Source organism: Antrostomus carolinensis, unplaced genomic scaffold, assembly GCF_000700745.2.
Source record: "Antrostomus carolinensis isolate BGI_N321 unplaced genomic scaffold, ASM70074v2 scaffold13462, whole genome shotgun sequence".
Taxonomy (NCBI): Eukaryota; Metazoa; Chordata; class Aves; order Caprimulgiformes; family Caprimulgidae; genus Antrostomus; species Antrostomus carolinensis.
In genome coordinates this window covers 47385-61624 of record NW_010297668.1, presented here as the reverse complement: position 1 = coordinate 61624, position 14240 = coordinate 47385, and the positions used below count along the sequence as shown (strand labels likewise).

The following is a 14240-nucleotide window of genomic DNA, read 5'->3' as shown; positions in this document are numbered from 1 at the left end:
CTAAACAAGAAGGGTGAGAGGGCTGGACAAGGGCAGGTGGAGGTGGGACCAGAGCTCCTTACAGCAGCTCCCACACAGGTTATGAAAATAAGGCTTGCCAGGAAGATGAGGATGAGACCTATCTTAGAGCTGTACTGCTTTAGGGAGCCAAGAGGCAGACGTTACTGCAGGGTGACTCACCACAGCCAGGAGCGTTGCGTGGAATTTGCCATGGAATGACAGGACTTGACGTGGCTGCTGCAATGCCGGGACCAAGGTACCCTCACGCTGCTTGAAGGCTGCCATGAGCTGGGTGCTGGAGGAGGAGGCACCCATCATGGGTCCTCTTGCTGCCCCTGGTCACACTGTGCCCTGGGGGTGGGCTGGCACATCTTTGCCTTTAAAAGGACCACCTCACTGCCATCCCATTGGCAGAGGTGGAAACGTCAGCTGCAGAGGGGACAGAAACAGCAACAGTGCAGCAATCAGGTGCCCATACCCAAAGCTGAGCTAATTTTTCCACAAATTAGTGCTTTTCCCAGTTTTAGATGCTGATGCAGTTTGCATCTTACTGCCAGAATATTAAATAGCAAAACTGCTTCCACCCCAGCCAGGTGACAGCAGGGGACAGGCTGCTGTGCCAGCCCCTGGGGAGAACACTGCCCACCAGGCACTCTTTCCAGGCCCTCCTGTAGCCTCTGACACCCCAAAGCATCATTGTGCAGTGTGAGCTGGGTGTGGGTAACAGCCCCAAATGACCCAGTGTTGTTGCAAAAGAGGCTAAATCAGACATGGCCACTGCAGGGAGAACCAGTGGGGCTGCTGGGGGTGAACTGGGCTGGGAGCAGCCTGCTGTGTTGGCAGAGCCTGGCTGCAATGAAACCTTTGCAGCAGCGGGTTCCCCGCCGTGGAACATCATTGGCAAAATACCTTCTAATTGCCAGGCTTGCAGGGGCGGGTGCCATCATGAGATACATTTCAGCTCTCAGTGGAGACACTGACACGCATCGCAGGCATCTAATGGCACTTGTATTAGTGACGTAGCCCTTCATGCATGAAATACATTTGCTATTTTCACCACAGCCCGAATACTAATAACCCCTGGGACCAGGTGACGGGTGAACTGTGGGCTCAAGACTTACTGGTGAATTGAAGCAACAGAAGCTGCCCACGATGGAGCTCCACTTCTCACTTCAAGAGGGGGAATTCGTGGAGAAGTGGCATGGGGACAGTGGTGGGGAATCACCTCGCTGACATCCCTGTGTGTCCTTTCAGACGAGCGCCGTGCTGTGTGCAGGCGGCTGTGCCCTGCTGGCCCTCAGCTCGCTGCTGGCCATCGTCGCCGTCCTGCTGCCCAGCGGAGCCTGCGAGAGAAGAGTCTGCACCCTGGCTGGCTACATGCAGACAGCGGCAGGCAAGTGATGGGGACTTTGCTCTTTGGGGTGGAAAGATGGGGGTTTCCCCAGGGTGCTGCCCAGCCATCCACAGCATCCTGGATCTCAGCAGCAAGAGGAGCTTGCAAACCCTAACCAATGCTGGGAGAAAAGCGAGTGGCCCTTCACTTTAGCAATTGCTTCCTGCATCCATCCTTATAAAATCTATTGAAAATCCCCTCTGCCCAAATACACAGGTCTGTGGCAGAGAGCCTGGGCTGCAGGTCCTGCTCACAGCCCCCTGCTTAGGCTCTTGTGTGGGGCAGGGGGCTGTGGCAAGTGGTGGAGACCAGGCTGGCAGGATGCTGCTGCACTTCCTGGGGTCTATCTAGTAGATGCCTCCTGTGAAGTTTGCAGTCTCATTTGGGCCATCTTTGTGGTTAAGCCTCTGGAAAAATTTCCCTCTCTGAGCTTTACACCCAAGACAGGCTGTTGCCCACCCTGTCCCACATCTCCCCTGACCTCCCTGGGCAGCCCTCTTGTTGCTGCATTTACTTATATTTCCATTGCAATTGCTTATACGTCTGCCTTGGAGAAGTGCTAATGCAGTGGGATGAAGGCAGGCAGCTGGACAAGGTCTGTCCTCATACTGCCCTCCCTGTGGAGGGACAGGCCCTACCCAAGACCAGCCTCCACTACAGTGAGCTGTGTCTCCAGGAGCTGAAGTGTTGGACCAAACAACCCCAACTGGACACAAGCCATGACAGGAGATTAAGCTGCCTGGTTTGTGTCTGTGCTTGAGAATAAACTCCTTTCCTTGGAGAAATCCTCAGGGCCAGCCAGGCTTTGTTATCTGCCCAGCAGCATTCAAGCAGCTTTTGGGGGAAATCCTGTTACAAGCTCTCCTCACCAGGGCTCATCCTGCGGGAGCTGATTTGGGAACAGATGGAGGGGCCTGACCCTTTGGCCACAGCTGCTCCAGCTCAGCCAGGCTGTGGGTCTATAGAGGCAGCTGCTCGTGCCTGTGCCCCATGGCTAGTGACTGATGCAGCCCTTGGAGGCCACAATTTAGAGATTCCCATCACCCCTCTAAGTTGGCTGTGGCCAACAGGTCCCCTGGGTGCAGGACAGAAGCTGGAGGATGCCAGCGTAGGCATCGTGTGGGTCACTGGGAGGTAGCTCAGGGTGGCCTTGAGGGGGGTCTGCTGTGCAGGAGAAAAGTGGGATGGAAAGGGGTAACCCAGCGTTACCTTTGCTCAAGAGGGTGGCACATCCTCACTGTGTCTGGCTCTGCAACGAGAGACAAGCGGGTGCAAAGCAAGGGATTAGGAAGAGTCCCTGGAAAGGAAACAGCCTGTGGCAGATAAATACAGATGAGGCGCTCTGAGGGGTGTTGGTAATATTGAACAGGCTGTAAATAAACTGTAAGTTCTAAGCGTTATTGACAAATGAAAATTTACTGGGTACGTTGGAGCAAGTTAATGGGTGGCTTTAAACCCTGGCAGTGCCTTGCTAAGCAGTTTGTATCGCGCTTTTTAATTCTGGTTCGCTGTGAATTAATTCCCATTCAGAGCGAGGCAGTCCTGAGTCAACAGAATTAAATGGTTTAATGTATTTGGATTCAGAAATGCTGCCCCCCTCATAATTTTTCTCCCTGTTTCCACCCCCATCAGAAGGAAACTCTTCATTAGAAATCAGCTGCAGCCCAGCAAGGAGCTGGGTGACAGCAAAACTCCTCCCCAAAAATCACATTATCTCATAGAGAAAGGCAAGGATTTTAGGGTAAATGAATTTACATGGAAGAGAAGGAAAACTAAGCAAGCTCATGAGGTTTGGTAGAGCAACTTTCTGATGTAGGGGGCAGCTCTGCTAGGGGAACTGCTATAACACCACCAAGAAATACTGTCAGAGCAGTGAGAGGGAGGACAGGGCCACGATTCTCCCCAGTCCCAGGTTTCCCTGAAACGCAGCAGGTCCCACAGGCACCTTTCCTCGGCCTGCCTTGACATTTTCCCCCTGAAATCTAAATTTTGCTCCCATTTTCCCATCCCACAAAAACAACTGGAGGTATTTTGCAGAGCACCAAAGACATGAGGAAATAAGATCAATACTATAAAACATTGAATCAGGCCATCTAGTTTCCAATAAAGGGCCAGGTGCATTCAGCCAGGAGCTTGAAGCATCCCATAAAGTGCATGAGCAGAGGCACCAGCAGAGCCAGAATCAGTCCCCACAGACTCTGCACTGTATCAGACAGATGCCCGGAGCCACACTCACATAAATCCAAATGCAGGGGCCAAGCTGAACCAAACAAGACCCAATCCTGAGAGCAGCCCCACAGCAAGAAACATTCAGGCTCAAACCATGTAAATGTCCCTGCTATTTTTTTTTGAGAGATTCAAATTGTATCTTTTCCAGCCTCAGAAGGAAGGAAGAGAGAAACCTCCTGCAGATAGAGCAGAGCATTAATTGCAGACACAGACATGCCATCAGGGTTCAGAGCTGGGCTAATTGCCACCATAAGTTGAACACATGATTCCTGATGCCTGGCATCCACCCCTTAAAAAAAAAAACAACCAACCAAACAACAAACCATATCCACACAAATGACAAGAGGATGATCCCTAATGAAAGAGTAAATGAGCAGCAGAGCAATAGGGAGAGGGGGGAGGATAAAAACCAGAACATTTGCTCGACTCTTACCCCTTACAAGCAAAGTCAAAGCTGCTCCTGAGGGATTAGAGATGGGGCTCACTCCCTAAGCACGGTGCCAGCTCACTGAAACTAAATTTCTCCTGTAACACCTCCTCTCAAACCCACACAGCAGCACCTCCAGAGAGACTGGGGTAGCCAAGCTGGCCCCATTTATGTGTGGGGTGGCCCCATCCCCCAGCTGCAGCCCATTGCTGCTGATGGAGAGGGGCCCTGGGGCTAAGCCCAGGGACAGGGAGAGCAAATGGGTGCACAGCTGAAATCCTGCCACAGTAGTTTTGCAGCAAAAATCTCTTTGCTGGGATTTTAAAAATAGGAGTTAATTCTAGGGAGAAATGTCTCTTGTCATATGGGGCTGGGGACAGGGCAGGGGATGTTCTCCAAGGCTGGCTGTGTCTGTACAACCTCTTTGGTGGCTTCCAGGTGCTGAGCCTGGGGTTTATCGCTGGACGTTACAGTTTATCTCTGCAAAGCTCTCAGACCAGTTTTTGAGCGACTGCCAGCGGTGAAGCTGCTGGAAATTTTTTAGAGTGTGGAGCCATCACAGTGTCTCAGGCACTGGCTTCACCCACCGGCACCCCTTGGTGATACCCCGGGCCCTGAGGCCCTCTCTGAGTTGTCACATGCAGCCCACACAGTCCCCAGCAGTGCCACCACATCAGGGGAGTGTCCTGAATGCTGGGGGTGCCAAGAGCCAAAGCAGCCTCCGAGGGGTTTCCAGCATGGACCAGGTCTGCTCCCCAGCGCAGGATCATCTGCACTCCCATGGGAATGGCCTTTCCAGAGGAGTGAAACTTGCTACCAGTGGGACCCAAGATTTGAGCTGAGACTGAGTAAAACCCATCAAATGGCAAATCCAGGCAGCTTTCTGCTTTTGGGGCTTGTGGGACTAAGGGAAGGATTACGGGTTTGCTGTTGGATTAAGCTGCTGGCAACTGCATTCTGGCACCAAAGCAGATTGTATCTGCTGCTTAGGAAAAGCAATGAGCCTTTGTAGGTGGGCAGCAGGACTAGCAGCCTCCCTCCACAGCTCCTTTTGCTACCCTAAAAGCCTCAATAAAAACCAGGGCTGTGCTGATGTTTAGAAGGTTTTCACCAAGAGCTTTTCAGGCAAAGAGCTCTTGCTTTGCTGGGGAGTGGTGGTGGATCCATTGGCAGTTAGTAACTGGATGCACCTCCAGCTGTCCCACCGCTGCTGATCCTTTCCCTGGTCTCTGAGATGTGCCTGTCAAGTGGCCTGACAGGAGGAGGCTGCAGAGCTTTGCACCTTGGTGAGGGCACAGGCAGAGTCGATTATGAGGGAAGCCTTTGGGGAGAGTTTTGCTTACACCCCAAACTGCTCTCTGTCTAATCCTACCACCATCAATTTGCTGCTCAAGACAAACCCAGTGCTGAGGGCAAATGATCCTGACCTGCCTGTGCCTTTCTAAGGCTTTTTTGGTTTCAAAAAGCAATTTTCCAGTATCACTATGACAGAATCAGAACAGTCATAAGGCTCCAGCAAGACAGGCAGAAACCCCGTTACGCCATTCCCTTACTTAGCCACACTTTAATCCCAAATTTCATGGTAGTCCTAAAAGCTTCTTCCTGCCAAATTTGATTGCATTCTGCAGCCAAGTCCCTCTTGCTGGCAGAAGCTGCATGGTGGCATTACAGAGGTGGCCTCAGCTTTGGGTTAGTTAAGCAGCAAAGCAAAATGCTGGAGACCTTGTGCTTTTTGAAGTAGCCTGTGGTTACTTAAGACACTGATCATCAGGGAAGAACACATAAAGGGGGAGAATTGTTCATCTGTAGATCAGAATGAATCTTTTAAATGCATCATGTCCCAAGGACTGAAAAGCAACTTATATTAAAATGGGCTGTGCCATCCCCCTGGGAGTGCTGCGGGATGGGTGGGAGGTTTGCCCTGGCCTCGGGGTGCTGATACGTGCTGAGGGGCAGCACACAGATGGCAGGTTCCTGGCTAGGAGGACGTCCCAGTGCCTGTGTCACAGCATTATTTAGGGAGGCAGTGTGTGCTCACTGCCCCTGTCATGCCTCTCAATCCCACCCTGCATCTCAGCTCACCTTTGGGATCGATTGCGCCCTGTTTTTCGCAGCTTGTGCAGGCTCTGAATGGCAAACAGCACCGTCATCCACATCCATATTGATTCCTCAGACTAATATTGATCAGCCTGGTGACATACAGGTAATGTGTAATTAGTAACTTAGATAAAAATAGCACCAAAAGGATGCACAGCCAAGCTGCCTGGGTACTCCGACCTTCGCTAGCATCTCCATAGTGGCAGCAAATAGAGGGGTCGTAGCTGCCTGGTAATTGCTGACCTGTTATTAAAAGTGCTGTGAAAGTCTCCCCTTCCCTGCTGTCATCACTACCACGCGAGGTGGTTTCAGAGTGCTGCCTGATGGGGTCTCTGATGACCAGGCACCAGTGAGCTGTTGCCATGACTCAGGAAAGAGAAGCCCTGCTTGCCTCCCCGTGTTTTGTCTGTAGCTTGGGTTCTGTATTTTTAGGGTCAAAGGATGCTGTGAGCTGACAGAGCTTCACTTACGCCAGGGGTGCACAGCCAGTCTGCAACCCCCAGCCTGTGAGGTCTCAGATCCCTCCTGTCCTGCCTCTTGCCAAGGAATCACAATTAAATTAACAGCCTGGGGAAAGCACTCTGCCAAATAGCATCTTCCAGTGTCCTAAAGGACTTGTGGCACCAGCAGCTGTTGAGGATGCTGGAGAGCAATGTCTGAGGACACTGCAGTGGCCACCAGATAGTGGGGACGTGTCCACTGCGCCCAGGGTGCAGAGAGTGTCACAGCACAACCCCTGCAGCATCCCTTTGAGGAGACATAAATGGAGCAGACATCTGCTCAAGGCAGGGGACAGTTTGGGGTTGGGTGGCCAACACTGCGACTGACACTAAAAATGTTCAGGAGTGGCCGAGGAGACAGGAGTCAGAGCCAGTGCCAGACTGTGCAGCCTTTCCCACCCCCTCCCACACAGCCTGGGCTGGGGGCCGACACACAGGCTGTTTCCTGATTTTTTCCTGTTTTTTGTGGCTGCAGAGCCTGGGAGCCCCATCCTGTTGACACTGAGGGTTGTTTGTCAGAAGACGGCCTTGGGATTTGGAAGAGGAACTTGGCAGTGGAGGCAGAGGGGGAGCAGCGCCCTGTTGTCCAGGCATTTATTTGATTTAAAATCACCCAAAGCTTCCCTTGTCCCTGTTTTAAAAATAGCATCTTAGCTTTTATCGCAGAGCCCGTGCAGTTCCTTTTCTTGTGGCAGCAGTGTCTTGAAAAACATGCTTAGTCCTGATGCCATTGCTGGATGTGTTCAATCACCACAGAAGTATTAAAAAAATGTTGCCATAAAGCTGTTTCCAGCCATCTGTGAAAGGTCTCCCAAAACTGCAAGATTTGGCTAAGCAAGAGGAGAAGCACTGAAAATAAAGCAAAGTCCAGCCTTGATGCAAGGTGCTCAGGCGTGAAAGTAAAAACCAGCAGCATAAAACCTGAATCTGGAGATGGGTCCAGCTCCTTCCTGAGTCGCAAGGGCAGCTCTTCTGTTTTCCCTTTGTCTTTCTCTGGAAAGAGCAACGCTCCCATCAGAGCTGGGAGTAATTGGATGATCCTCGTCACTGCTCAGGTCCTCATTGCCATCTTCACCCTCTGCCCTCCGCATTTCACATCTCATCCTTGCAACAGAGACAGCAACCAACAACGTCAGAAGCCCTGGTTCCTTCCCCAGTGCAAGGCTTTTCCCCCCTGCTTTCTTTAATTACATTAGCAAAGTCAAAAAACTGCCTTTGGCACGTTATTGTTCAGTCAGTGAACTCTCACTAATTCCTGACACAACTAATAAATATCTGAGGGTAGGAGCCCGCTGCCGGGGCGCTGGAGCGGGGGCTCTGTTGCAGCACAGCCCAACGGTGCTTTGCTCTGGCGCCGATATTGCTTCCGCCCGACTTACACATGCTCTCATTTTTTTCACTCGCACTGATGCAAATTCTCTGATTTGTTGCTTTTTTTTTTTTTGCCAATTTGCTCCAGAATTCAGCTCAGTAAAAGTTGTCATCATCCTCTGCCTTGGGCTGGTGTGTCCTGGAGCCAGGACTGCTCTGAACCCTGCGGAGATGCTGGGCACCAGCACCAAAGCCCAGATGATGTTATTCTACCAACCTCTGCATGTTTAAGAATCTGATGAATTCCCATGTTAAAAACAACAATTGACTTTTTTTCCATCTATCTTCCACCTGGGAGGATGGTGCAGGGAAGGAAAATGAACTTGCCAGATCCGCAGATCAATGGGCATGAAAGTGGAACCACAAACATCAACTCAACTTCAGAGGAAATTTGCACCAGAGGAAATTTTTACTTCCACTGAAACAGTAATTTCTCCGTGCTTGCTTCAGTGCATACATGCGAGTGACAGATCATCTGGGTTTGAGAGCCATTTTCTGATCTTACTTTCAAAACCTAAAATCTTCAGCGGAGGGCCAGACCATTAAACTTATCAGTAAAAGGGAGAGGGGCTGGCAGCTTTCCTAATAGCCAGGCTCCCTGCCACAGGTTAAGTGTAGATCAGCCTTCCCCAGGGCTTAAGCTCGTTTCATACAAGGTGCAGAGCTGCTGAAGAAGGGGTCAAATCCTGGCTGCACTGTACAGCAGCTGAGCCCCGCTTCACCCTCAGCGAGAGAAGCTAGGCATTCATTTCCATCTGACATGTGGACAGTTTTCTTTCTTCTGCTGAGTTCTCAAACTGTGGTTTGATTTTCTCCAGGTACGGTTTTGCCATTTGGCACAAAGCTGCTGACTTGGTGGCTCTGCCCACCCTTCAGGCTGGGGACATGGCAGGAGCAGCATGGCTGGGCCAATGCCAGGAGCAGTGTATTTCTCAGTAGCTTCGTTTAGAGAATAAACCAGCCATGTCTTCTCATTGGTTTCTTGGAGAAAGGCAATACATTTCCAGTGGCATCAGTGACAGAAGCAATATCCTTTCATTGCTATCATTGGAAAAGAGCTGCAAAAAAGAACTGGTTCACTTGTACAAAGCATATCTTCTCTTCCCTTAAACCTGGGGTAATCCTTGTCATATTAATACGTGGCTGAATTGCTTCTTTCAACAGTTCTCCTAGGGATTTGAGTTTAGATCAGTTATTTCATTTGGATGCAGTAAGAGTCCATAAAAAGTATATTTGGTAGATGGTGCTTTGTAATAAATGGGAACAACAAATAACAAGTGCCACTGGGGCTCCAAAGCTGCTGCCCCTGAGGAAATACTAGCCAGCCCCAAAGACCCCAGCACTGTGCCAGAGCCACGTGTTTCAGATGGGAAAACCTCCCGTTTTAGAGGGAATTTGCTTCCCTTTTCCTGTGACGCTCCGTTCAGTTTGCAGGCAGTTGTTCCTTCTCCTATCACACATTTACTCCCATTCTGCCATTTTCAAGGTACCAGCGTGGAGCTCAGTGGTGTTCTCAGAGGGCTCTTTGAGCTGTACCTTTCCAAGCAGGCTTGCTCACATGAGTTTTTGGGGAGAGATAGCTTTGATTATGGTCACCTTTCATGGAGCTTAACTGTGCTTATTGGTTGTTCCAGGAGAGAACCCCTACATGAGAGAGTCTGTCTTTCCTTGCAAGGTCAGGCTGCTGATAGCACAGCTGGGACATGATAAACCAGATCCTGCAAAGCCTGTCATTAGTGGCATGCCCACAGTATTGAGAAGAAGCATGTCTCCTTATTTCCTTGTTACAAGATTATGTACTTCAGCTGATGTTTCTCTTCATAAACAGTTTGACTTTCCCCTTTTTTTCCCCCTGGCTTGGCTCATGTTTGTTTCTGCTGTTGCTGGAAAGATGGAGACAGACCCCTTGCAAACCCCCTCCAGGACCACCTGAATATCCTCCCTTGCTGTGGGGAATGGAGCTTATAGCTGAATTTCATGCATCCTGAAGCAATTGTGTAGAGGTCACATCATCTTTATTGACTCATCCATCTGGATTGAGTGTATAATGTAACGCAGAGGAAAAAAAACCTCCCCATCCTCTCTGACATTAACAGGGAGCTCAGAACTGTCATGGGCAGTTTGCAGTTCAGTCTGCTCAAGAGAAGGATACAAGCACTTCGGGGAGGTTTGGTCAACCCCAGTGTCCAGTCCTCTCTCTGTGTCAATGCTGGAAGTTTCTGGCCTGTTACGATGTGCTAAATCAGTATTAGCAGCACAGAAGACAGTCTCTGGCCTTGGTGTCAGATACAAACGTTTGCTGGGCTGGCTGGATCCTGGCTGTAGTTTAACAGACATCTGAAGGGGACAAGGACCTGTCAGGACACAGAGCAGGGCAGTGTATACAATGAGAGCAGCACATACACTCATCTGCCAGCAGCAACATGCTGCCCCAAAACCTGAAGGTTGATACCAGTTTAGGGTGAAGCAGTGAGTCCCCAAATGCCCCAAAATCTGTTTTCCTGAGATTAGATGAAGCTCACGCTACCTGTAGATCCACCTGGGAAGTCATTACAGCGCCTTGCTGTTGCCATACAGCAGAGACGCGTTGGCCTAGCCTTGGCAAGGGAGGTGATAAATCTGGGTTGCAGCTGCTCACTGTCCTTTGTGTCACAAATCGCCCAGGCAGTTAAACGCTGTGTTCATGCGTCAGCCAGTCCTGCTTTAAGAGGAGGAATGCACAGACAGAGGATTTCCCTGAGAAAGGAGCTGTGAAGGTCTGACAAAACATGTTTTCCCAACACCTACTGCCCTGGCTGACCAGGGTCAGACCCTCTGGTGGGATGTGGGGTGTTTCAGCCCAGCTTTTCTTGCTCTAGATGAGCATTTGGCTCCAGTATCCCGAATAACTGGCAGGTGGTGATGGGCAAGCTGGGGAGCCAGCTCTGAAAGTGGATGTGTGGGCTCTGGGCCAGATCCTGCTTCCTTTTTGCACAGTCTGATAATACAGGTAGTCTGGCAGAGGTCTCTGTCCTTGTGTGGGCTCCCAAGTGAGCGCTGGTTTGGAAATGTTTTGCTCTGCCTTCCTGTCTGAATCTATGCTGAGTCGCATTTCTTTGCTGGTAAGGAACAGATCTGCTAGGAGAAGAAATTTACCCCGCGCTGAGTGTAAACACAGATGGAAACATGGTGAAGCCCTTTTCAAAGTCAAGGGAATAAATCTGTTTAAAAGACTGAACATCTGGGGCAGTGAAAGAGCAGGTGGAGAACTAACCCAGGGAAGGACAGTGGTGCTAAGGGATGGCTGCCCGGGGAAAGGGCACAAACTGTAGGATAGTGGAAGTCTCTAAAGTGGGGAAATTACCCCAAAGAGCAACAGAAGGCTCCAGAAAGGTTACCTGTTTGGATCTTTTTTAAAGACTCCTTTATTTTCTTGAGTCCTGTGAGTTGCACCCCAGGCTCTTTAGATGGAGCAAGTTGGTAAGCTTTTCTCCTGAACTAATCTCATCTGACCTTTCTAAGGCAGCACGCGAGGGATGCAGCCCCGTGTCTCCTCCAGCTGCTGGGATAAGCAGGATTTTGCTCCCTGGTTAGCCAGCAATCGCTGTGCTGCAGAAGCTGTTCTGTGCATTGCCCTGGAAGGGCAGATCTGGCATGTTCATGCCACTCGGAATCAGCTTCATCCTGATGGTTTGGTCAGCTTTTCTGGTCCAAGCTAGCACATTTTCTATGCTCCAAAATAAGAGCAGTCCTGGACAAAGGCCTTGGTCCTGCAGGGCTTTATTCACTTGCCTAACCAAAAAGCTAAAAACATGGATAAGCCTTGGATGGCTGAGGAAATGTTAAATTGTTTTCCCCTTCCAGCCGTAACCTTGGCAGAAGCATGGCTCAGGCTGCTAAAGCCCATAAAATGAGCAGCCTCTGTTGCTCCTGATAGGGGTATAAAAATATAATTACTTGAAGAGTGACTTACGATTCAGTGAAACAAGGATCTTCTCCTTTTTGATTGAATTACACAGCGGTATTCCTAGAAGACTGGAAGCAGATGGCAAGTTCTGGCCAGGCGTTTAACAGCCTGAGTTACTGCGTGGAGGGGATGGAGCTGAGCAAGGCTGCAACATGCTGTTCCTGCCTTTCTGCTTGCCTTGGGTCACCATCAGGGTGTATTCCCTGGGAAAGGAGAGGCTGGAGCAGGATGGTTTGCAGCTCAGGTGGCAGAAAAGAAAGGCAAAAAAATTTTGTTCCTGCAAACCCAGTGCTGCTTTGGTCCCAGGTGGGCACATTGTGAAAGCAACGTGTGTGTTGTGTCAGGACTTTGTGGACCTGGGAGGTGGCAACTCATTCCTGTCACAGGAAAACTCCCCATCCCTCCAGGCCCAGGAGGAGGATGGACAAACATAGACGGTCCCTGGGGCTGGGGTGGAACGAATGTCGCCATAAAATTTCTGCCTCGCTGCTCCTCCTGCCCCCCTATATCTTGAGCACGTCAATAAAATCAAACAGACTATTAGCAGCATGTGGTGTTTTCAGCTGTGGCTATGTGTGCTGTGCATCAGGCAGCCATGCAGCCTGCATTTCATGTAGTGAGCTGTTCATACCACTGCTGGGTTTGCAGCGATTATCACATCCCCTCATAGCTGGGTAATACTACAGCTTTTATGAGCTACCCTAAATCAAAGGCCCTTTCTTTTTAAAGATAAATGAACAATTCTCTCCCTTTCTTTCTTTGAAATGGCACAACAGACAGCTGTTGTGAGCTGAGGTGAGACACAAATCTTGTTGCTGAGTTGTGCCTACTGCATTGTCTTTTTGATTATTTTTATCGAATAAGCAAATGTTCTTTTGGAGCTCTGAAGTCCTTACAAGGGAGACTCATTTTCTGCTACTGTGATCTCTTTGTCGTGGGTAGGCGATGTATGAAAAGGAATTGCAAATAGCTGTTTACAGCAAGCAAAGTCACGGAACAGCCCACTTTAATTTCTGCTATCTGTCGGAGACTGATGTTCGTATTGGTCAAAATTAATTAAGCAGGAAGGAAGAGAGCAGTGAGGCAGTATGCATCCAGTTCTGACATTGAAATATTAATGGCGAGCTAATCAAGAAAGAGTATCTATGAACATCTAATCAGCTTACAGTTTGCATTTTTAGTGATGCAGTGGGCTTCTGGGCAACAGCCCTTTACAGGAGGTGTCGGGAGCGGAGGTGGGTTGCCTGCTGCCTGATCGCTCTATCTGGGAATAAACAAAGAGCTCACGCCTGTGCCAGGGGCTGAGGCACATTTGCCTTTTGCACCTCACAGCCCTGCTGCCACTGGATGCTGCTGCATCCTTCCCGCTGTCACCTACAGCAGCTGGGTCAGAGGGTCCAGCCCATGGCATCCCCAGTGCTGTGTTCCTTCCTCCCCGATGCTAGAGGGCACTTGGAGGGCTCAGCTTCTCCAGGATGGAGCTGCAGCATCTGTCCACATCCAGGCCTTGGGCAAATGCTCAGAACAACGTAGCTTTGAACGCAGGACCTCTTCCTCTCGTTCCATGCCCAGTGCAGGGCACCCACAGGAGGCAGCAGGCTGTGTTCCTGTCTCTCCTGCCTGTGCATGACTGGTGTTTCCAAGTCGAGTTTCCAAGATGTTTTGGGGGAAACAAGAAGGAGATGGTTGTGCCACGGGGTCAGGGGGTCCTGCAGACCCCTCCCATGCCCAGTGCCTGCTCCAGGAGGGGCTCAGCCACTTTCACTGACACACCAAACAAGCAGGAGAAAATAGGAAGAAACAATCCCATGGCAAAGCTAGGGTGGTTCTAATCAAAGACACAAAAGTAAATGTCACCTTTGGGTGCCAGGAGTCAAGCAGCATTTCTCCCTTCAGCATCAGCATAATGTGGGCTGTGGCTTTGGAGATTTGTACTGCTGTATTTCTGCAAACAGTTCCCTCCTCTAACCTCTTGGAAATCGGATTTAGCAGGGCTGAGCAGTGAGCAGCAGATAGCAGTGGGACTGATAAGCAGAAACCTGTTTACACACTCACTCATATCTAATGCTACAATTGGGCACGGGAAGGATTGGATTTAATTTTTTATTATTATTGTTATTTTTAACGCTATCAAATGTAATCCTTGTGGCTGAATGTCTTGTTGCTGCTTAATGAGGAGAAATCTGAACTGGGCAGTTTTAATGGGTAATAAATGTGAAAATAACTTCATGTAAAGCAAAAGGGTAAAGGTAGTAAGTAAATCTTAAATGATAATAA

General features: G+C 49.9%; 1 protein-coding gene across 1 annotated transcript in view; it reads left to right on the top strand.

Annotated features, from left to right (window-relative positions):
* LHFPL7 (LHFPL tetraspan subfamily member 7) overlaps positions 1-14240 on the top strand; it is a 55837-nt gene that overhangs the window by 4116 nt on the left and 37481 nt on the right. The window contains exon 2 of the mRNA XM_029083551.1: positions 1251-1393. Within this exon, the coding sequence (XP_028939384.1) occupies positions 1251-1393 (143 nt within the window). The remainder of the gene's footprint in view (positions 1-1250; positions 1394-14240) is intronic.